Source organism: Parasteatoda tepidariorum, chromosome 4 (assembly GCF_043381705.1).
Source record: "Parasteatoda tepidariorum isolate YZ-2023 chromosome 4, CAS_Ptep_4.0, whole genome shotgun sequence".
Taxonomy (NCBI): Eukaryota; Metazoa; Arthropoda; class Arachnida; order Araneae; family Theridiidae; genus Parasteatoda; species Parasteatoda tepidariorum.
This window is the reverse complement of record NC_092207.1, coordinates 51,801,719-51,824,780: the sequence shown is the minus strand read 5'-3', so window position 1 is coordinate 51,824,780 and position 23,062 is coordinate 51,801,719. Positions and strand designations below refer to the sequence as shown.

General features: G+C 25.9%; 1 protein-coding gene across 1 annotated transcript in view; it reads left to right on the top strand.

Moving 5' to 3' along the window:
- Window positions 1–5,168: 5,168 nt before the first annotated feature.
- LOC107442605 (Coiled-coil and C2 domain containing 2A) overlaps window positions 5,169–23,062 on the top strand; it is a 44,321-nt gene continuing 26,427 nt past the window's right edge. The window contains exons 1-18 of the mRNA XM_043042149.2: window positions 5,169–5,296; window positions 5,521–5,571; window positions 7,736–7,801; window positions 8,111–8,303; window positions 8,938–9,026; window positions 9,118–9,165; window positions 9,275–9,422; window positions 10,800–10,943; window positions 13,576–13,709; window positions 14,741–14,863; window positions 15,361–15,561; window positions 16,017–16,135; window positions 17,101–17,241; window positions 19,340–19,496; window positions 21,100–21,322; window positions 21,860–21,926; window positions 22,006–22,098; window positions 22,191–22,275. Coding sequence (XP_042898083.1) covers window positions 5,530–5,571; window positions 7,736–7,801; window positions 8,111–8,303; window positions 8,938–9,026; window positions 9,118–9,165; window positions 9,275–9,422; window positions 10,800–10,943; window positions 13,576–13,709; window positions 14,741–14,863; window positions 15,361–15,561; window positions 16,017–16,135; window positions 17,101–17,241; window positions 19,340–19,496; window positions 21,100–21,322; window positions 21,860–21,926; window positions 22,006–22,098; window positions 22,191–22,275 — 2,073 coding nt within the window. The 5' untranslated portion in view covers window positions 5,169–5,296; window positions 5,521–5,529. The remainder of the gene's footprint in view (window positions 5,297–5,520; window positions 5,572–7,735; window positions 7,802–8,110; window positions 8,304–8,937; window positions 9,027–9,117; window positions 9,166–9,274; window positions 9,423–10,799; window positions 10,944–13,575; window positions 13,710–14,740; window positions 14,864–15,360; window positions 15,562–16,016; window positions 16,136–17,100; window positions 17,242–19,339; window positions 19,497–21,099; window positions 21,323–21,859; window positions 21,927–22,005; window positions 22,099–22,190; window positions 22,276–23,062) is intronic.

Here is a 23,062-nt window from a genome sequence, read left to right as displayed (position 1 = left end):
TTTGGATCTTGTTCTTTTCTCCGTGTAAATATCAATTTATGCTCTTAAATTATATTAATTTATGTTCTTAAATTGTGACATTCTTTTTGGCAAAGATTCTTTAAATATATATTAAAAATGGTGATTACGAAGCCATGTATAGTAAACTCGATAAGTAAATCAGATGAAATAAATATTGAAAGAATGCAGAACACGGTTCTCAAGTTTGGTTTGAAAAATATTTTTAAATTTATTTATAAACATAATCAAATTTTTCTGAATATATGAATAGTAAAAATAAAAAAAATAAAAAAATCTCTCCCCTCTGATTTTACATTTTCGCACAATTTCTTTCACCAACAACCACAAATCTAAATTTGATTTTGTGAAATATTAGGTAAGAGTCATTTCTCCCTTTTCCCCGCATTCTTTACAAATTANAAACGAAACGAGTATAAGTAATTAATATATGCATTTAAAAAAAATCATACAATAAGCTTAAATATTAACTCTTCTAACTTTTTTTGTCACAAAATCGTTCAAGGCATCCTGAAAGTTAACCTTTTCCAATGCATCATTTTCATTTGCCATTATGACCAATGAATTTAAACTTCACATTTGTCAAGTCCTGTATTAGGTAATAAAATATGAGAAAAATAATAAAACTTACGTATAGTAATTTTAACTTCAGTTTACACTACACGGATTTTTACTCGTCGTTTCACCGATTTTCTCAAAGCCCGAAGCACTTCTGCAGTCTTCATAAATAAATATCCAATACTTAGCTCTAAATTCGTAAGTTTTGAAACACAAACTGTAAAACTCTCTTTTTATTCACAGCCGTAAAACTCGCAAACAAATTGCACGAAGTGAAAATTCAACTATTACATTAAAAATGTTTCAAAAATGTTGTCTATGAAACAATACAACGTATGTATTTACCCGATCGGGGAATTCCCCAGTCATGCGACGAAAGAACCAGTACTGCCAACCTTATTTTTACATACTCTTTGGTAGCTTGGCCATAGAATATACATACCTATGGTAGGTACCAGAACAGTAACTGTGCATTCACAACGTAGAATTTTGCGCGTTTTTCAAGCGTGTTGTGTTAAAAAAGCTGCTCTTGCTGTATAGTCATCTGATTAGTCGGCGTTAAAATAACCGCGATAAAATTACTTGCGATTATATTACTCCGTTATATATGAACTAACTACCATAATATTAATATCTAATTTGGAATGCGTTCAGAAATGTACTAAAATAGCGTCGATGTAATGTACAGAGCAAGACAATCGTAATTGAAATTTCGAAAAGATTTTTACTGTTTAAGAAACATTGTAAATTTTTTTATCTGTATCACAGGGCCCCTGAACATTGCGGGGCCCCTCGGCTGTTGCCTACAGTGCCTAATGGATAAAACGGCCCTGCATGTATAGTAAACTCGATAAGTAAATCAGATGAAATAAATATTGAAAGAATGTAGAAAACGGTTCTCAAGTTTGGTTTGAAAAATATTTTTAAATTTATTTATAAACATAATCTAATTTTTCTGAATATATGAATAGTAAAAATAAAAAAAATAAAAAAATCTCTCCCCTTTGATTTTACATTTTCGCACAATTTCTTTCACCAACAACCACAAATCTAAATTTGATTTTGTGAAATATTAGGTAAGAGTCATTTCTCCCTTTTCCCCGCATTCTTTACAAATTAAGTATTAATTTACGGTAATTTCTTTTAGAATGGTTAAAATTATTTCTTTCTTGATTTCCACTAAGTGAAATGCGAACGTAATTTATTCAAAATAAATATTTGTGGAGCACCATTTCTGATACTCACTTTTACAGTCTTGCAAAATTGATTATTCTTCACAGCGTGATAGATCTATTAAATCGTATTTTTGTGTAAATATCTATTAGATACATAGATCACAGCCTGTCATAGATATTTGATATCTCTTTATCCTTTTTTTCTATCATGTAAACTTAACATTAGCTGTCATTTCTATCTCTTTACTAATAGGTTTTAATATTTATTTTACAAATCAATTGTACAAAATGTTCCAAAATCCTCGCACGAAGTATGTATTACTAAATTTAAATTTAAAAAAATGAAGTAAAAAAAATGTATGTTATAATAGTTGCAATTTGATATTTCAGTTTCCATAGGCCCATACTAGTGGTAAAAAGGTTCTTCCCATTATTTTTAGAGATGACCAAGGACTAAGATGTCATTTTCTTACAATTCCAACTGTCAACTGTTCAATAAAATTCCAAACTAATTTTCAAAACAGATAGATATCATTAACAGTCGCTGTTCGTAAAGAGAAAAAGTACCACACAAGTTATAATTCTGGTTGACTATCAATCTGTCTTGCTGGGTTCTCTTTTATGATGGTTACGTTAGTCCCGGATATACCAGATATACTATGATTTTGAATAAATTTGTGTCGAACATAAATGAGTGCAAAAACTCGTCCAATTATCCTTTCGAGACGGCCCTGACTCAATACTAGTTAAAATTGGTCGTGTCCGGGTACCAAGTAGTGAAATTTATTTTACCAGGTCCGGGTAAAAACCAGCTGAGGAAACTCTGGCTAGTTCTCGGAACATCCACCGCAACCACATCGGATAGGATCGGTTTTTAATTGTCATGCCAAAAAGTGTATAAAATGCGTCAGTGATACGATTTTTAACTGTCGTTTTGGCCAAAAATCGCCTTAAATGCAAATAATAATTTGGTTTTCAAATGTCTTAAAAAGCCTATCTTCATGCTCGCCAAATTGATCAAAAGATTAGTTGCTTAACGTTTGTGTCTTCACCTATAACTGCATACTAGCGTGGTTTTTATTAACATGGATAAAAAAAAATTTTCGGTGAATATTTTCACGGCACCCCATAAAAAGATTCCATTTGGTATACAACTAATATTTGAAAAATCAACTCAGTAAAATAATATCTAGACTCCGCTCCCTCGGGTCAAAGTTTGACAAAAATGAGATTTTTCTCAAAAAATGGTTCATTGTTTTCTATAAAATCCGAACAATCGATTGCTAAAACACAAACATAAACTCATTTTATAGATAGTGTTTTTGATTTTATCTTTTATAATTGAAAATCGTTTTTTAAACAAATAGATTAAAAGATATGGGAATTTTTTTATAATCCTTTTTAAATAAATTTTTTAAAGAGTAAAGAATAAAAATGGGTATTGTTTTGTTAAGTACCGTGAAATTGCTCAAACAAGACAGATACTAATGATTTTATTACTTATACTGGTAAAAATCTCAGAAGTTGATAAAAAGAAGTGAATAAAATCAGATTAAATTGATTTTTCCATTGTATTATCTCTTTCGTATATGGATCTTTTAGCTCACGGATTTAGTATGACGGATTGAGTCAAATGAGATCGATATAAATTAAATAAATTATTACGATTTATTAATCATCTTTTTATTTCAAAAATTAATGTTGTTTCCACAGTGTAATAGAAATAATTCTGCAGGTGTCATTTTCGAGAAAGGGTTATATTAATGTTAGTGTCTTCTTGTCTTGCCTAATAAACGAATATCTTCTTTCTGTGTAATATCTTGAAGAATAATATCAGGAAATTTTTTTATATTTACTATGAAATGAACAGCCAAAAACTTAAAAATTGAATTTCAAGGTTTAACTATGATTGTTTAAAGATATTCATGCTAAAAAAAATAAAAAGAAAGAGTAAATAAATAAATCAAATATAGAAAAGTTAGATAAAATTTCTTTTAGTCATTTCACATGCATTTGTCCAGTTACGACAAGTGAAAGAAATTAAGTGTCTTAATTTCTGTGGGCGAATATCGTGTATTAAATTTGAATGGTATATTTCGCTAAAAAATTCAGTTATTTCATAATTTTATTCTACGGTACCAAGCGCACTGACAACTATACTCGTACAAATGCAGTTTTTGTACGAGAAAAGGGTTAAATTTCTCGTAAAAAGGCATACACGAAAATTTCTTTGCTTTATACAAAAATTTCTCATTTTAAAATAAATAAAAAATGAAATACTCATATTTTAAAAAATACATTTAAGAAAAACTGTTTGGATTGCTTCAGTTGCTTGAATAATTTAAACCCCCCCCCCCCTGAAAAAAAATATTTACCTGTATATAAGCCATTAAATAACTGTGAATAGTTAGCCATCTGAGGGACAAATTTTTAAAAATTTATTCTAAATCAAGCACCTACTAAAATAGGAAACAAGAGGTTGAGAAAAGGTTTGCCATCTAGGACTTTTTTGGGGGAGGGGAGAGTGGAGAGAAGACAAAGATGCCTACAGACTCAATTAATTCAATATTATTAGTTTCGCGATTTCAAGTCGTTTCTCAAGTCAGTTTTTGCCGTGATTTCCAATATTATTTTTCGCTGGTCACTTTTTTGAAGACCTAGTCAACATATACCAGAAACATAATTTCAAATAGTTCACTTGAACTATGATTTTAATTATTATTTCGGTTTTTCATTACAATTTAAGAGTACCAATCATTCTTGTTTATTTTCAATCTAAAAATCCAGTATTTTCATTAAATAGCGAAAAGTAAGTCTTGGTTTGAAGTAAAACCGGCAAAAATTCAAAATAAAAAATTTAATATCATCCCTTCACGTGCCTGTGTCTCCTTTCATTAATGCGTGAAAAGAAACTGTTAATGCTTCTTAAACTAAGAAGTTTTGGTTCCAACATCATTTTGGTTAAAAGTTTCAAAAAATCAATATTCATAAAAAGATCTAAATCCCTATCTATATCTTTTCATTTTTATGTAAATGTTAAAAGAAATTATTCTACAGTAAAATATTTATTATTTACAGTAAAATATTCTTAAAATATTTAAATTTTAATGATTTAATGAAATTTATTTGAAAATCTTAACCATAATTTATTTATTCTTCATAAAATAGCTTGAATAGATAGATGCCTTAAGATTTCATTTCGTTGTTTGAGACAAATAATTTTTCTAACCCTTTAATTTTTATTTCATAATAAAAATAGTACCAATACATTTGAAGTTTTAGAAGTTTTCAGGGTATTCAAACAATCAATTTGATCAGATTGGAAATCTAATTTCATTAGTATTTTTAGCGCCATCTATGAATTGAGAAGCCTTGTTTTATTTGTTAACTGAACTTGCTTTGTGCAACTCAACTTTTAAGTCTTGGGTTGTCATGGTGATCACAATAACATACCGGTGATTTGTTTTGTAAATAATATTTTTTGCATTATCTATAAAGGGAATTATACATGAAAATTATGCGATTGTTTTGAAATTTATGCATCGGTACTTCATCTTTTCCTAATCTATGTTATTTATTCTATATGAATGTGTAAGCTTTTAACGCCAGATAAATTTGTTTTTGTCTTTGTGTTGATGTTGCTTGATGTTGATTTGTTTAAGTTTTTCATTTCCTTATTTTTTTTAAATCAAAATTAAAAAAATAATTTTAATTGTTATGTGTAGGGGAAATAAATAGTTTTACTTTGTAAAAATGGCCTTTTTTTCAGAGGCTTAAAATGTCCTCGATACCGGAGGGAAAGATTGAAGCTACTGTAGAGGTAAGATTTAGTTATACTTAGGTACTTTCATGACTTTATAATTAAATTTTTTTTGGGTCAATAGGGTAATTTTTATTGATATTAATGTTTCTCTTTTCAAGTCCTTCTTTTGACATAAGCATACATAAATATTATTAGTTTATTTTTCATGTTGTTTAAAAATAGTAATTTTTTTCTGGTTAATTTTTTGGAATGTAACTTAATAGGCAAAAAATATAAGTCTTTCTGTTATGACTATCCTCAATGTAGACTTTTTGAATCCTTGTCTATATGAAATGTAAAATATTATTATATTAATTAAGATTTTAAGGGTTTAATTAATATTCAAGCTATTAAAGAAATACCACCAAAATCTGTCACCATTATTGAGCATGGCTGGATTAAAAATATCAAGACCACTTTGACTGCCATATGAAACTCAGAGGTTTTATTAATAATCTCACTTATGGTGTTTCTAATTTCTCCTAAAGTCATTATTGACTAAGTTTTACTAGTATATTATTTTCTCTCTTGTATATAAATAACAGTGAGAAGCATGAAGAAAGAGTACACATAATATCTTAAGTGATAGACTGGTATTGTAGTAATCAAAATGCTAGTTGGGGAAGCATTTTACTGGCAGATTTGCTGTTCATCTACACCAGTGATTCTCAACCATTGTGCCGCGGCACTTTTGTGTGCCGCCAAATTCTTAAAATGTGCCGCCAAATATTAGAAATGATACAATAAAAATTATAATGCTTTTTTTATTACAAGTAAAGTTTAAATTAAAGAAAAGTCTATAGATATATATTATTATATATATACTTTTTATAATTTTTCCGCACTTTAACCGCGTGAACATCTCTTTGTGGGCGATTGTCTTGTCTCTGACAATCTTAAAATAAGAAGGAAGTGTTTAAATTGTGTTTGACACACAATTTGAAAAAATGTTGAAATTAGTAGGAAATTTAATGACTATTAAAATTATTAATTAACAAAGGCTAAAACAAGCTAAATACTAACTTCCAAGCGAAAATGAAAGCTAATCATTAAGGTAAGCTATGCAATTAATAGTTATAAAAACAAATTAACAAAGGATGACTAGCAAAAAAAAAAAAGAAAAGCTAGCAATTAATAATTAGCAAAAAACTAACTAACAAGAAATCGCAAAAAATAATAATTAATGTAAAAAAACTAACAGTTAATAACTATGGAAAACAAGCTAACAATTAATAACTAGCAAAAAAAAGACTGTTACTAACTAATAAAAAATTAGTCGAAAGAAATAATTAATCCCTTAATAAATGTGCTTTTGTAGTACATATTATTTTATTTCACAGTCAAAACTATTATCACAAACTATTTAACACAGTGTATTATAGGTAAGTAAACAACTTTTAAACTAATTTTTTTCATTGTGTGCCGTCAAATTTCGAAATCGTTAAAAGTGTGCCGCCACAAAAAAAAGGTTGAGAATCACTGATCTACACTCTCGCCTCGGACCACAAAGTCTGACAGTCATATGGATATATTTTTAATTGTTTGTAATAAAAGAAACATATTCTCTACATGTCTCTAGACTCTGACATTCTTGATAGCAACCAATAAAATGTAAACATTGTTTTGTAAGTAATGAAGATTATTTTGTAAGTTTATGAGTTATTTAAAAGGGGTAAAAACTTTGACCTTAAAAATTATTCGCTTTGTTTAATAAGTCTTGAATGACTTCACATGACTTTTTGTTGTTTATTTGTTTATAAAATACAACTGCAATAGGTCGACAAACATATTTTCATTTTATAATTCTATGAAAAATAAGAAAAAAGTTTTTTTTAAATAGTTATTTGAGACGTATGTATTTGTTTGGTATATAATTCTATTTCTCTCATAAATAATCAAAGTACTACAAAATTTAAGGATTATATAGGGATATCTTTCGATTTTAACTTTATTGACTTTGTATTGTCCATTACTTAGAAATTATTTTTACTATTTCCCGGTTACGAATCTCATTAAATATGTGTATTTTTTAAACTACGGCAATTGTCGTTTTACCTTATCACAAAATTAAACTTACTTCAATGTTATCTTAAACTCATACAGTCATATACATGATTTTAATGCAACTTTCATTAGCAATTGTTTTATTTCTGTCTTAATTTCAAAAACTTTTTATTTTTAGGTAACATCTGAGCTTTCTGAGAGCTTGAAATTAGAATTGAAAAAGAAAAGAAGAAAACTTAAGGAGGTGGGTTTTAATTTTTTATATGATTATAACAAATATCAAATTCAGCTTTCAGAAAGTTAAAATTACTAATTAATGTATATTATTTAACATGGAGCAGGATTTTAACATAATTAGGAATATTTATTCTATGTAAAAATTACACTATTCTTATAAAAATTAATTTATATTACCATTATAAACTTTTTTTATTGTGTCACAGATTTTATTTCAAATTGTTAATTTTATTAATTAATTCTCTTATGATTTTAAAAATTTAATTAACTATTCGAAAAGTTAAATTTTATTTTAGTTACTTCTAACTTTTATTAGAAACGGGCAAAGTCATCTACTGAAGAACAAAACTTTGATTTTGAAGCTATACAACCTGTGCCGGATGAAGAGTCAATCATTAAGCAGGATGCAGCTAAAATGTTACCTAAAATTTTGCCTAAAATCACTGAGCGGCAGTTACCACTTCCACCTTTAGATAAAATTTCTTTGCAAGATTCTTTGTACAAGCAGCGTAAGTCATACATTAGTTTACTCTTTTTTATCATTTGATTCCAAAGCAATTATATTTTTGATAATTTTAATTAATTGGAGCATTTAGGATGCAATAGGGTCATTTTTTATGTATATAGTTTTTAAAATTATTTTTTTATTATTATTTTATTTATCTTACTTACATGTGCTTTGAATTTTTCATATTAAAAAGTAGTATACATGATCTATGCTTTTTATAAATTGCAATTGTTTTTATTTTTGGTTAGTTTACCTAAATATAATTACTGATTTATATTTCTAATTATGTTATGTCTGATTTTTCTTTCTTTATTTTTTGTGTGGTTAGATATTAGATGCAGAGTTACTTTAACCATTTAGAAGCAAAATCAGTACAAGTTTTGTAATAACTCTAATCACTCCCTCTCATTTTCTGCCAATATGCATCCAAAATAATTAATTGTTTCAAAATTTTTATGTTTTTCAATTTAAAAAGAAAACACATTAGTTTATGGCTTCCTTTGAAATGCTAGGCACTCAATTAATTTAGCACCAATTAACTCAGGAGCTTCTTGAGACTGAGCTCATTATGTTTTCACCTTTCACTTCTCCAGTTAATTTTCAAACAGTAATCAACACTTAATATGAAATTTTAGGTGATAGTGTTCATGCTCTAAGACCCCTCCCACCACCTAGAAAAACCAAAAAGCTTTATGATTTAAAAGAGTCAACTTCACATGACCAGGTATAAGGTTATTCTAAGTATTTTTTTAGTATAATGGTTTAACTCTAAATATAATTTTTCATAATAGAAGATTTATAAATTTTGTTTTTAGATTGAAGAAGAATCTCCAGTTAAAGTTCCAACTTCTACTATTGAAGATGTAAGTCTAATTTATTAATTTTTGAAATTGAATAATTTTTGCTTGTCAAATTGTATTGTGGAAACCTATAAGATGATTATTTTCCTTTAAATTTTCCTCGTTTAAATAGGAAGCTGATAAGATTATAGAATTGCCTCCTGAAGCTGATGAAATTGATGAATATGATTTTTTCGTACGAGAATGGGAAGCTGAACCAGAACCAAAAATTGTGCCTTCTGAAAACATTGAAACTGATGGAACATCACAGGAAGATACTGGTTTGTTAACTGTCATGCAAGAGCTGTTCATTAAATTTAGATTTATTAGCTTAACATGATTTTTCGAATCTCTTTCACCAAGGAAAATAAAAAAGGCCATAATTTAAGTGCCTGATACTTGAAGTAAAGCTATAATTTTTAAACTATGTATAACATCTTGCAATGAAGAGTTATCTGGGCTTTTAAACGGACAAATAACTTAAATATTTTAAAAGTTAGCAAACTTTTTTAAAAATCACCAATTTGGTGGCATTTTTATATGAAAATTATCAAAATAAATGCGTTATTCTCAGTTTTTAAAAAATTTTATAAGCCCAGATAATGCAGCATTGGATTTTAATTATTAAAAACTAGACCACAAATGCTTTTCATTTTTGAAAAACTGTGGCTTATCTCCATATCGACGTTTTGTGCCATTTTCAAAATAAGCATAGTCAAAGATAGGGAAAAGTTGACCTAACAGTCACGAGTAACTGTTACAAGCTCGCAGCAATTAGGAAAATAGTATATTAATTGCTAAAAAGCATCAAGGCCTTCAAAAAACAGCCATAGGCCATAATTTTGTTTACTGTAATTTTCTTAAAGTTTAATCCAGTAGTATGATAATTTTTTTTAATCATTTATTTAAATTATTATTTATTTAAACATCATTTATTAAATATCAGATGAATTTCTGAAAATTATTAATGCTTTTGTTATTAACTAATAATCATATTATATCATGTATCCCATATTGTACTTGGCTTATATGCAAATTTTTGTTTATTTAAAATGCATTTCATTTTTCATTGTTATTTATCTCTACTTGAATTTTTCATCATTTCTTCTATAAAAATTATGTATTATGCTTTTATCAATGTAAATATAATTTTCACTGAACATTCCATTCATTAATTTTATATTAATGAAACAAAGATCTTATCAGCTTTGAAATTTAAATTATGCTTCCCAATAATTTATCGAATCATTGTTGATCATTTAATGTTTTAATTTAAATGAATTTATCTAGTGTTGAATTGGTTGTCTTTTATTTATAGTGTAAATATTTTCAATAATTTATTAATCAATTGAATCAGTATACTTATAATAAAAAAATAAAAAAGTTAAACGACTATACAGCTCAGTTTTTCTTAAAAATAAGTTAATACAATCTACAAATATGTGAATCAAGTGGTTGTTAAGCTTATTTAAATTATTGTTTGGTACAGATTAGTGTAAGCCAATTAGCTATTCAAAAGTTATTCATATTATTTTTCTTTTATTGTTCAAAATGTTTCTTAGTAAATTAAAGGTTAAATTTTGTGTAATATTTTTTACTTCATCATGTTTTTTTTGTTTTTCATCAGAATGTTAAAACATTTTTTTCCCTTTAAACAGATTCCATAAATCTCATTCAAAGAGAATTGCAAGAAAAATTTCAAATTGTTGATATAGTTGATCATGAGCGTCCTTCATATATTCCCTTCACTCTGAAAATTGAAAAAGAGAAGAATTCATTTTTTCACCCTTCATATAAACCTGGTATGTTTTGGTGACAACAATGTTCTTAAAATATTAATATTTTAAAGGTCTTTGATATTTAGTAATATAATTTTTTTTAAATATTTTCATTAAATCTATAATTAAAAAATTGAATTCTTTTAATTAAAAAAAAAAAAGTAAAGTTGGAAATTAAGTTATTTTTTTAAAATATAATGTGGGTGAATTATTTTTTATACATTATAGCAAATTTTTTTTCTCAATGGCATTTAAACAGTCATTTTTCAATATAGCGATAAATATTATTGTAATAATGATGTTATAATAATGATGTAATTTGCATTTTTTTGTAGTATGTTTTAATTTATGTTTAAATTTTATAAGCTTTTTTTGTTAATATCATGCTGAAGTTTTGAAACTTTATATTGTGAATTGAAAATCTTTCTGGTAAATGAATTCAGCTATATTTTATTACTGCATTCTTTGTTATAATACTTCGCATAGAATCAACATAAAGAAAATCATTATTTATTGTTTCTTCAATCATTTTTCTACTGAATTGACTTAACTGTCAGGTACCTTAAGATTTTAATTAAGTATTTTATAATTGATTCACATTTTTATTACATTTCCTTATTGAATATCTTTTTCATATAAGGCAATTTATTTCGAACATTTTTGAAGCATAAATGTTGAATTTATTCTTATTTCAGACACTAAAGATGCACAGTTTATAGACGCATTTTTGGTGTCTAGAAGAAAACAAATCATCCTCTTTTTGTTTTAAAACTATGAGTAAAAAAATAAAAATTTCTGAAACTATGTGGAATTTATTTTTAAATTTGGAATTTCATGCTTTGGCAATCATTTTTCTAAATAGTAACTCATTCCTAGTTTTTGAAAAAGGGGGGAAAAAACCCTATTAGGCTAGTTAGTAATAATAATAATTAAAAAAATTTTTTTTGTCACATATTTTTACGTAATGCTCAAATTTGATTAAAATAATTCACTTGAATATCTCAAAAAGTAAAACTAAGGAATCAAAGTACAAAACTTCTTATTTCAGGGAAATCTCTCAGCAGCGACCACTCACTGTTCCACAGTAAAATTATCGTTAATGGAGGTTGGTTGTTCTTAGTGGTTATTTTATTGACTTCAAAATGTTAGCGAAAGTGATTGATATGATTTTTTCAACTGATTTTAATTTTACTCAGTGTCGTTTTTGGCGTGAAAATGCCACTTTAGAAGCCATCATGAATACCGGATCAATCAGCATCAATTATAATCAGCCCTATTGATATAATTGTGTGTAAATTTACCAATTGTGAATGATAGAACTATTCTACATAAATAAACAATTATATTTTTTATTTAAGTTTGCATCATATCATGAAATTTAGGTTACATAAAAAAATGAGAGGTTTGTTTGAGACGCTTAATGCTTCCTAAGAAATTTTTTTTTTCTTATTTAACTTCTAACTCTAAAGCTAAATCAGTGATACCTTTGTCTCTAGTGCACTCTGGCTGTAACACGAGGCTGTCAAGCTCTTTCTACAATCGTCAAAAAGGGCTCTGTAAATAAGATAACTCACAAATACTTTGAATACATTTGAATCTACTTGTTTGCTTTATTAATATTTTTTATTTTTGTAATTTTTCTTGTTACCATATTTGGAGTTTTTACATTTGATGTGGAGGTTTGTCCGGCAGCTGGGAGAGGTTTTGATGGTCTCTCCTAAAGGTTTTCTTCAATGCAAAGTCAATGTAAAAGTTCCATGCCTCCCAAAAGTGGTCGTAAATAGAGGTGGTTGCTACAAAGAGGTTGCCTTTCCTGGCTTCACTATGTTTTAAAAGGAAACATTATTGTAATTAACATTATTTAATTAACATTAATTATTTAATTAATAACATTATTTAATTAACATTATTTAATTAATATTTTTGTGTTGTTAAGACCACGTGGCTTATGTCAACTGCAGGTATTTATTATAACAAGGAATTTTCCTGTAAGAAAAAAGTGTTTTTCTTTGGACAACTTTAGTAAAAAAAATTTATAATATTGACTATTGATTTACATCTGTGAAACGTTTTGTAAAATAAGCTTGTTTTGGCATGTTCTATGCTACCTGTTCTTTTCTGAATGCCCTATACACCTGCCTTTAAGTGTCTTATTCCTTTTTATCAGTATGAATTAATACTGATTTAAACAAGTTGTGAACTAATATAACTGTTGTTAGATTATTAACTTAAAAATGTTTTTATATTTTTTCAATTGATATTGAATTATCTGTCTTTAATATATTTTCTGACTATTATTTGTTTCAAAAGCAAATCTTCATCAACTTTTCATTGTTACTTTGTCCCTTTTGCTGCTTCAATTTATACAAATTTCATGACTCACACTGGTAAACTTTTTCCTTTATTGTCTTTGTTTCCCATTTTTTATAATTTATTTTTACATCAGGCTTAGTTTATGGTTGCTTGTGATTTTCTTATTTTGAGTATTTAATGTATTTTAAGTTTTAGACAGTATGTTACTTTTGTATCTTGGGTCATTAAACTTTATTATATTCCATCAATCATGCTGTATTTTAATCCATTTTCTAATGTAGACAGTTAATAATGTATGCTATTGTTTAAATTAAATACTTTATGTAATTTTATGTATTGATAGTTCCTATAAAAATGAAATTGCCTGAGGGTGCTGAAGCCAGAAGTTTGGCAGATGAAGGTTTCTTCTTGACTAAAAGACCAAAAGTACCTACACGAAATGTTAATAAATTGGAGAATAGATTAGTTACGCAAAAGGTAATTTTTGTTATTCTCTAAATAATGTACTAAAATATAGTTTAATTATGCAAAAGATAATTTGTGATATTTTTAAGTTCCACTTAAATATATTAAAATAATTTGATGTAATAGCGTAGTCCCTGCTATGTTAAGTGTTTTTTCTCATTTCTTAAAAGAAAGGTTAATTATATAAAAATTTTGCTTGCATTGTTTGAATTCTTGTTCTTAGAAAAACTCATTACTGAAGAATAAAAGTATCTTGGATTATATATTATACACTTCATTTATTATTTCTGTTACCCCTTCTTATTAAAGAAAGAAATGTATTTGTATTCTTTTATGTTGTTTTGAGTTTAATTATCCTTTTTTCTTTTGAGAATGTATGCATCTAATTCTTAAAATGCATCTTCTTGAAAAATAGCTTTACTTTTTTTAAAGATGCTTCAATACTTTTTTCTTGTAATTTTATTGTGAGGAAAATTCATTTAAATTTTTTTATTATATGAATATAAAGCTTATGTTTGTTGCATTGAATTCCCCCCCCCTCTATAACTCCAATCTATTATTCTTTACTAACTATTTTATAACAATTGTATATATATATATTTTTTGCATGTGTGCTGAAATTTCTCCTTACTGATTTCATAAATTGTATTATAAATCGTTTTTTGAAATAAATATTCCTTGTTATAGAGAGCAGAAGCAGTAGATGTTTGGCAGAGTAAGATTAAATTAAATTATATTAAAATGTAGTTGAGTTTTATTTAAATTTTTTAAATACCAAACTGAATAGCAATAAAATATTAAAATTGAGAGTTGTTAAATTTTAGAGTTATATACACTGATGTTGTGGAAAACTGTTTTTGTAACAACTGTAACATTCCCTCCTTCAATGTTTTTCAATTGTCATTCAGAATGATTTTTTTTCAGTCATGCTCTTTTTTTCCTTAATTTTTTTCATTGCAATTTATTTTAAGAGCATTAAAATGTATATTTTAATTTTTACTATGCCGAAGTTAAAAATTGATTTGTTTGTTGTATTTATTTAGGAGTTCCAATGGTTTGGAGAAGATGGTTGCATGAAAATGTTGTCTAATCCTGTCTACCAAAATCCAATTCGCCCTATGCCTACTGATAGTATTGACTCATTTCCAGATCTGGAATACGTTAAGGTGAGAGCTCTCTGAATAGGAACATTTTTTTAAATACTTTTTTGAAAATTTTTTTATCTATATATCTTTCTTTATAACATTATATGTATCAGAATATAAAAAAAATATTGTTAATGATTATTAAAAATTGCAAATTTTTTTATAGGTTTTAAGCAATAATTATTATGCTGAAATAATTGTATCATGTTTTGTTAATTCTAATTCTTTACAAATATTTAGTTTATTTATGTGCCGAATTATGAATTATTAGTTATTATTATTAGTTTAAAAAAATATCTTTCTTCTACTAAAAATTAAACTTAATAATTTTTACAGTGCATTTTTTATTTCTGAATTTAAAAATGAATAGTTATTTTGTTTTGAATAGCATGCTGCTTTAAATTTCTAATAAAATTGCTTTTTTTTCTTTGAAAATAGCATTAGTGTTAAAAGCATTTTTCTTTTCATTCAAATTCATTTGTTCTATATCATAGCAATCTTTTATATTTTCTTTCTAGGCCTCACTCAGTATAGACAAGCAGACATTGACTAGTCAGGAAAACAGAACTTCTCAACTAGATTTAGATATTTCATCAATCTCCTTTTTACATCACCCACTTTTTAGCACTGAACATGTGCTAGAGGCTCGTTTGGTTCAAATGTATGAGAAACATTTAAGCAATGTGAAGAAAGATGTTGTAAATGTGTTGAAGCAAAAGGTTATTTTACTTATAATGTGAGATATATAGTTAAGATAAAACATATTTAAATTTGTTATAGTTTTACACCCTTAATAGTTTAACACCCTTTAATAGTTTTAATAGTTTTATTGAACTGTCAATGTGAAGGACTGAAGTTTCAATTCCCAGAGGTGGCTTGAAGCCTTCTCAGCTTCAGGGTACCAACTTGTCTTGGAGGTAAAAGTAGCCTGTGCGCAACGCTGATCATGTTACCTCAATCATGTTGTATGTCATGAAAATGTAGGGCCTTAACCTTCATGAACCCCTGACCTACAATGGCCTGTTGCCTTACTATTTTTGTTATTTGTAATTGAAAATAATGTCATTAGTATTTTATTTAATGTTTTTTCTAATTGTCATTATACTAAATTAAGGTGATGTAAGTAATAAGTATTTATTCTTTAAAACTGCCTTAAATGTTTTTTGTTTTTTAGTTGAAAGCCTTAAGAACTGCTGTCACAAATTTAAAGAATACTATGCAGAAGGACATGCAGGAGACAACTGTTAATCAGGAGAGACAACTGCGTTTGAAGCAGTATGAGAGAGATATAAGGTATAGAAGCTTTTAAAACTTTATAATTTATTTTACTTTACATTGTTTACACTATCTCTATATTTATATTTCTTTATTATACCTGAATTCTGTATTTTTAGTGAAGAAATATAATATACACTAAAGGGAAGTAATTCTGCTGTTACTCTTTCATTCGTTTTTATATTTAATAAATTTTTGAAAATATCTTTTAATTTTTACATAAACTGAAATATTCTTTAATCTACTATAAATTTAAAATTCAACTAACATGCTAACAAACATATAAAAATATTTCTGTTAATTTAAATTTATTTTTATTGTGTTAAATGTATCTAAAGAAAGAAAACAGAACTATACAAAATCAATAAGTTTTTTGAGTTCTCAAGTAAGCCATAGAAATTGGAACTTAATTTCTAAAGGAAATGAAAGTATTATAAATTGGTCACTTGATTATATTTAAAAAAACTTTTCTTCATAATGTAAAGAAGCTTTTATCTGGAACTATAAGTTCTATTTTGCTTATAATTTGTGCTTAGTAAATTGAGATTGAAAATTTGAAGTCCTACTATACTTTACTAAAAAGAAATTTATTTATTTAATATGTAAAAGGGCCAAAGGAATATGTTGTTTTCTAGTAAAGTTTTCTAGAACAGTTTTCACAATTGACTGTATAAGTTTGTATAGTTACTGTATAATTTTTTAAGTTTAGAACTTTAAAATTCATGTTAAAAATTTATTTATACAGTGTGAAATCTTGTAAAAGGATACTTTTGAATGTTTTAAAACTGTTGCATTCTGTGTTGCATAAAATAATTATGTGTTGCATATTATTATTATGTTGTTATTGCTTATGTGTTTTAAAAATTATATATGTATCATTTATGTTAATATACTAGATATTCAACTTGATTTCTAACAATAAGACTTCATATTGACGTTTATTTTATCTAAATTATAATTGTTTTACTATCTTTTATGTTTAGGCAAACAAAGAGAATTAGAGATTTAGCTGAAGTTGAGCAAAAAACTTTATGGAAAAGCTTATTAAATATTTGGGAAGAATTAAAAGATTGTCGGAAAACTCAGAGATTCACTTCAACTTCTTTAAATCTCACTGTTCACGAGTAAGTTTTTAGTTTACATTATCAGTGATATTAAAAAGTCTAATAAATAAAATCTAAGAAAGTTCTAAATGAATAAATTGGTAGATAAAAAATATCTGAACTTCAGAAGTCCAGATTTACATTTCATTCTCTCTATTTTGATTGTAAAATCATTAAGTAAATTTTGATTTTTAATGTGTGTTAAATAAAAAAAACTTTTTGGACTTAATTGTAGAAATTGTATAGTTTTAAGAACAAGATCTTTATACACATAAAAAAGGAAGTAAAGAAATTTATTGCATATTTTGCAATTAGGTTGAAAATATAGTAAAAGAGAATATTTTTATGCAAAAGCATAACTATACTTTGGTGTTAGTAAGATTTGGTAGATAATTTTATTATATTTTACATTTATTATATTTTACATTTATTATATTTTACATTTATTATATTATACATTTATTTTATTTTAATTAAAAACCATTTTTACTTTGCTTTTCTTNGGAAAAGCTTATTAAATATTTGGGAAGAATTAAAAGATTGTCGGAAAACTCAGAGATTTACTTCAACTTCTTTAAATCTCACTGTTCACGAGTAAGTTTTTAGTTTATATTATCAGAGACATTAAAAAGTCTAATAAATAAATTCTAAAAAAGTTCTAAATGAATAAATTGATGGATAAAAAACATCTAAACTTCATAAGTCCAGATTTACATTTCATTCTCTCAATTTTCATTGTAAAATTGTTAAGTAAATTGTGATTTTTAATGTGTGTTAAATGAAAAAAAAATTTGTGACTTAATTGTAGAAATTGTATAGTTTTATGAACAAGATCATTATACGCATAAAAAAGAAAGTTAAAAAAATTATTGCTTATTTTGCAATTAGGTTGGAAATATAATAAAAGAGAATGTTTTTTTTGCAAAATAATAACTATACTTTGGTGTTTGTAAGATTTGGTAGATAATTTTATTACATTTTACATTTATTATATTATACATTTATTTTATTTTAATTAAAAACCATTTTTACTTTGATTTCTTTCAATTAAATGAAGGAACTAGATAATTAAATGTGGTGTAAATTTTTTAATGAGTGAAAACACTTTTTTTAAAACTTTCTACATAATTAAATTGTTATGTGGTATGTATCAGTTATTTCCTACAGTTATGTGGTATTTATCACTTGTTGCCCTCAGTTGTTATGTGATGTGTATCAGTTGTTATCTACAGTTGTTGTATGGTATGTATCACATGTATATTTCATGAATTTCTTGATGAACACTTAAAGCATTTACTTTTCTGCAATAGAAAAACTGTTATTTTTTTGCTTGCATATGAAGTTTGGTTTCCTTTTTTGTAGACTCACATTTTACACACATATTGATGCTCTGTTGCATACCAACCATATCAAAATGTTTTCCTTCCTCTTTTGGTATTATATGCCATAATTACCTATAAGGATATTATGTTTTTAAACTTAGTTTTTAAATGTTAAAATTTGATTACTGATTATTAAATAACAGTTGTGTTTAATGAAGTTCTTAAATCTATAAAATTTATAGTTATGCTAATGCTATATTACTTTATGTTATTCTTTTTAGCCTACAATTTTATTAGCATGTTGATATTGATTTTTCATAAATATTTATTTCATGTTAAGTTATTACAATATTTTAGAATTAAAAAGTAATGCTATTTTATGCAACTTATTTATTTAATGAAAGTTTAAATTTGTAATACAGTGATAATATAATTGCTTAAAATAATAATATAATTATTCAAAATAATTTAACTATACAAAATATAATTATATTACATTTATTCATTCTCTGTTATTCAATGCTACTAAACCACTTGATAAAGTTAAAATTAAATTTTCTAACTTATTCATTTAGTGAAAATATAAATTTTTAATTCAATGATAGTATAATTATTCAAAATATTTATTCAAATTTATATAACTATACAAAATATGATTATATTACATTTTACCTTCTCTGTCATTCAATGCTGCTAAACCATCTAATAAAGGTGAAATTAAACTTTCCAGAAATTGTTTATCTGTTGTTGTAATTGTTTTTTAATTAATTAAATATGTACTAATTTTTTACCACCAGAGAAAAACTCAATAAATCTGCTGAAAAAGAAGAATTTGAAAGAGAACTGTTAGATGAATTAGAAGAAGAAATGGAAGATTATGAAGCTAGTTCTGGAAAACTGTTTACTGAATATGAAGAAGCATTAAGCAAGTGGAAGCAAAGGAATAAAGCAATGGTAAATATTTCATGAATTTCTGATTTATCAAGAATTTCGCTGATTTTAAATTAATTAATTTTTTAATTATTTGTAATATTTATTTATTTTTTTAATTTTTTATGAATTATATTTTTTTTTGTACTTTCATAGTTGGATAAAAGATAAAATCTCTGAGTGCAGTATCATTTCTTGCTGCTTTGTTGCAAGTATATTTAACGCAAAATATCAAAACTGTCCTCTATGGATCCACATCTACAATCACCCTTTTATTTTCAAGGTCATGGTGCAAATTTAAAAGAACTAGTTTTCTGTAACTATTTTATTTAATATGAATTAAAATTAAATCTGAAAAATATAACTTAAAAGTGGTTATAGTTTTATAATTTAGAGAATTCCACATTAAATGTAGTTAGAAGCAAAAGTTTCCGTAACATTTCTGCATATTGTTAACAAAAAGAAATTTATAAAATGTTGGAATTTTTGGCATTTTCCCACTGGAAAATTTCCCGATTCAGCACTGCTTGTACTAGATTTTGATTCTACTTTTAGAATATTCAATAAAAGATGCTTAATAGACATTAATAGTTAACTCAATTTTTACTTAATCTACAACAAATGAGTTTTTCTTCGTTATTACATTAAATTATTTAAAGAATTTTACTCCTGGTTCACCTAAATATTTGTGTAACTAATTTTTTTTGAAAAATAAGTTGTATAACTAGACGATTTTAAGTTTTTCAGAAGAGTGTATTTATTCTAATGGTATATTTTTGTTGTGGTTTTAAGTCTTGGGAAGTTGAGAAGATGTTTTTAACAGTTATTTGCCTTAATCTTCATTATAATACAAAGTAGTGTTGCGTTAAATTTGATTTGAAAATGGTCATAGTAAATTTCAATACAAGAAGAAAAGGTAATTTATATATTTGTAGTTATGAACTCTATCTTAAACACACATTCTAGTTGATTGTGCATATCTTTAATGTGCTCCAAATACTTAACAACTGAAAAATAATACACTTTATTAGTTTGGAAAATGGTATATTTTAAAGGTATTGGTTCAGAAATAAATTAACTGTATATTACACTGTAGTATTTCTTTATTAATGAGTTTGACATCAAATAAAAAATTTTTTAACTGTGAAAATTCATTTTTATATTTTCAAAATGTTTTTATCATACTATATAATTATGATGTAAGTTACTAATAACTAGATATTGTCTTTGTAATTTCTATATAGTACTTTTTTTATTATTACTGAGATACAGTATTTTCAATTTAAAACTACTGATGCAGAAAATATCTATTACCATAAACTAGTTAAGTTTCACCAAATCTTCATTTAAAATCTGAAAGTATTAATTAAAATGTCAAATGAATTTTTGAATACTTTTTTAAGGTAACTGCACTCTTTGATACTATTATTTTATAGATTGAGCTATTTAACAAATTTTTTTAATTTATTAAAAATTTTATTGTGAAAACTAACTCACTCTTTCTACTTGGGAATAAGGAATACTGTTTTTCTTTTTATGATATTTAATTTGATTGATTTAACATTGCTTGCAATTTCCACTTAAATTGTTTTCCTTCTTCTAATTTGGATATTTTTTTTCTTTTTAGAAATTAGCTACCAAAAGACAGGAAATGAGAGAAAAACTACAGTCTGATTCACAACTGGAAGATGACAGTGAGATGGTTGAGGATCTAATGACAACAAAAGCTGAAGATGAAAGACTTTTGTCCGAGCCTGAAATTCCTAAGCCAAAACCTGTTCCCAAATTTAATTCTACAACTACCTTAGAAAAACTAAGAAGCAATGCTGTTAAAATGAGAAGAAATCCAGGTATTCTCTTTTGTTCGGGTTTTGTATCTAAACTATGTTTTTATTTGCTATTTCAACGTGGTACTTTACTGTGTATCAGAATTTTAAACAGTGCCGCCCTGGAATCAGAAATCTGTCCAGGACTTTTTAAAGCTTGTCCCACGCTAGTTCAACCCAAAGTAATCCAAATCATTCTTAAATTTCTAAAGAATTACAATGAATTCTATTATATTATTAAAGTATTAAATGAGATTTCCTTGGTTTTTTTAGAAACTTACATATGTAATTTATTAAGAAATTATGTTTTCCAGTATCATTATATTTTCTCTTGAACCTTCCCTATTTACTTCAAAATCATCCCACTGGGAATTCTTTCAATGCTTTAAATCGTCAGACAGACATCCAAGTCTGAAAGATTTCTTTTTGAAATACCCGGCGACTGTAGATATATCTTCATCAACTCCAACTTATCCAACTTGTTTACAATTTAGTTTCTCTTGCTCCCATAACATATGGAACAAAAATTATGTATTGATTAAATTTAAATTTTATTTTCAGGTGAACCAATACTGCATTTAACTGTGGACTATGATATACCTATAACACCAGAAAATCAGTGTCCAAGGTTTGTTTATCTTTCTTCATAATACATTCATGATGTCTCCTCTAAGTTCATAATACTGAATATTTTGCTTTTAAGATAGATATGAAGTTCAACGGAGAAGTGCAGTTTCAAAACAGAAAATATACTTTAAAATTATGTTTAATGATAAAAAAGTGTTAGAAACTTCCGAAAGGTATGAATTTTTTTATTTTACAAAAAATTGCATGATAAAAAAAGTTTTTTTATACTCACAGTTCTTCTAATGCTTTGTTACTTTTTCTGTAGGAATTTAACTCAAGATTTCAAAGCTGTATGGGGACAGATATTCAAAATTCAAATTGTACATTATCCTCAAAGTCTGCGGATAGAGGTATATTGTTTTTAATGCAGTGATATACTATGGTTATCTTATAATACTTATTGAATACTAAGATTTAAATACTGAGTATTATGAATTTGTTGATTAAGTTGACACCCAGACAGATTAGAAAATTTATTGTGTATTTAAGAGGCCTTGTAATTAACCTTTTCTTTTTTACATAATTAATGTATACCTTGTTAATACATTAAATTGTGTAATCATTTATGTATGAATTTTTCTAATATATTAAATTACATGATGATTTGACAGAACATAACTGAAAATGCATATTTTATTTTAAAGTTTCAAGTAAGATGGGATATTTTTTCTTTCTTTAATTATGTAACTTTTTACTGATTTTAACTTCCAAACATTTATTTAAATTTAAAGCATGATACTTTAAAGGAAAATCAACATACCTGAGTGTTTAATCACTAAATTGCGTAATCATATTCTGAATATTTATAATTTTTTTGAATTACATGATATTTTATCAGAAATAAAAATAAATATTTTATTTTAAAGTTTCAAATAAAGTATGATTTTTATTTTTATTTCTATATAACTTTTTACATGTTATAACTTCTGAAACATTATTCAAATTTAATACATAATTTTTAAACAAAAATCTTCCTACTTGACTGTAATGCTGTATTCTAACTTTAACGAAATAGCTGTTATTCATATGATATAATATCTTTTTTGTTTTTTTGAACGATAAAATTAAAAAAAAAATTAGTTAACCTTATATGGGATTCATATCTTATAAAATATGAAGCAACTTTATGTAAAAAAG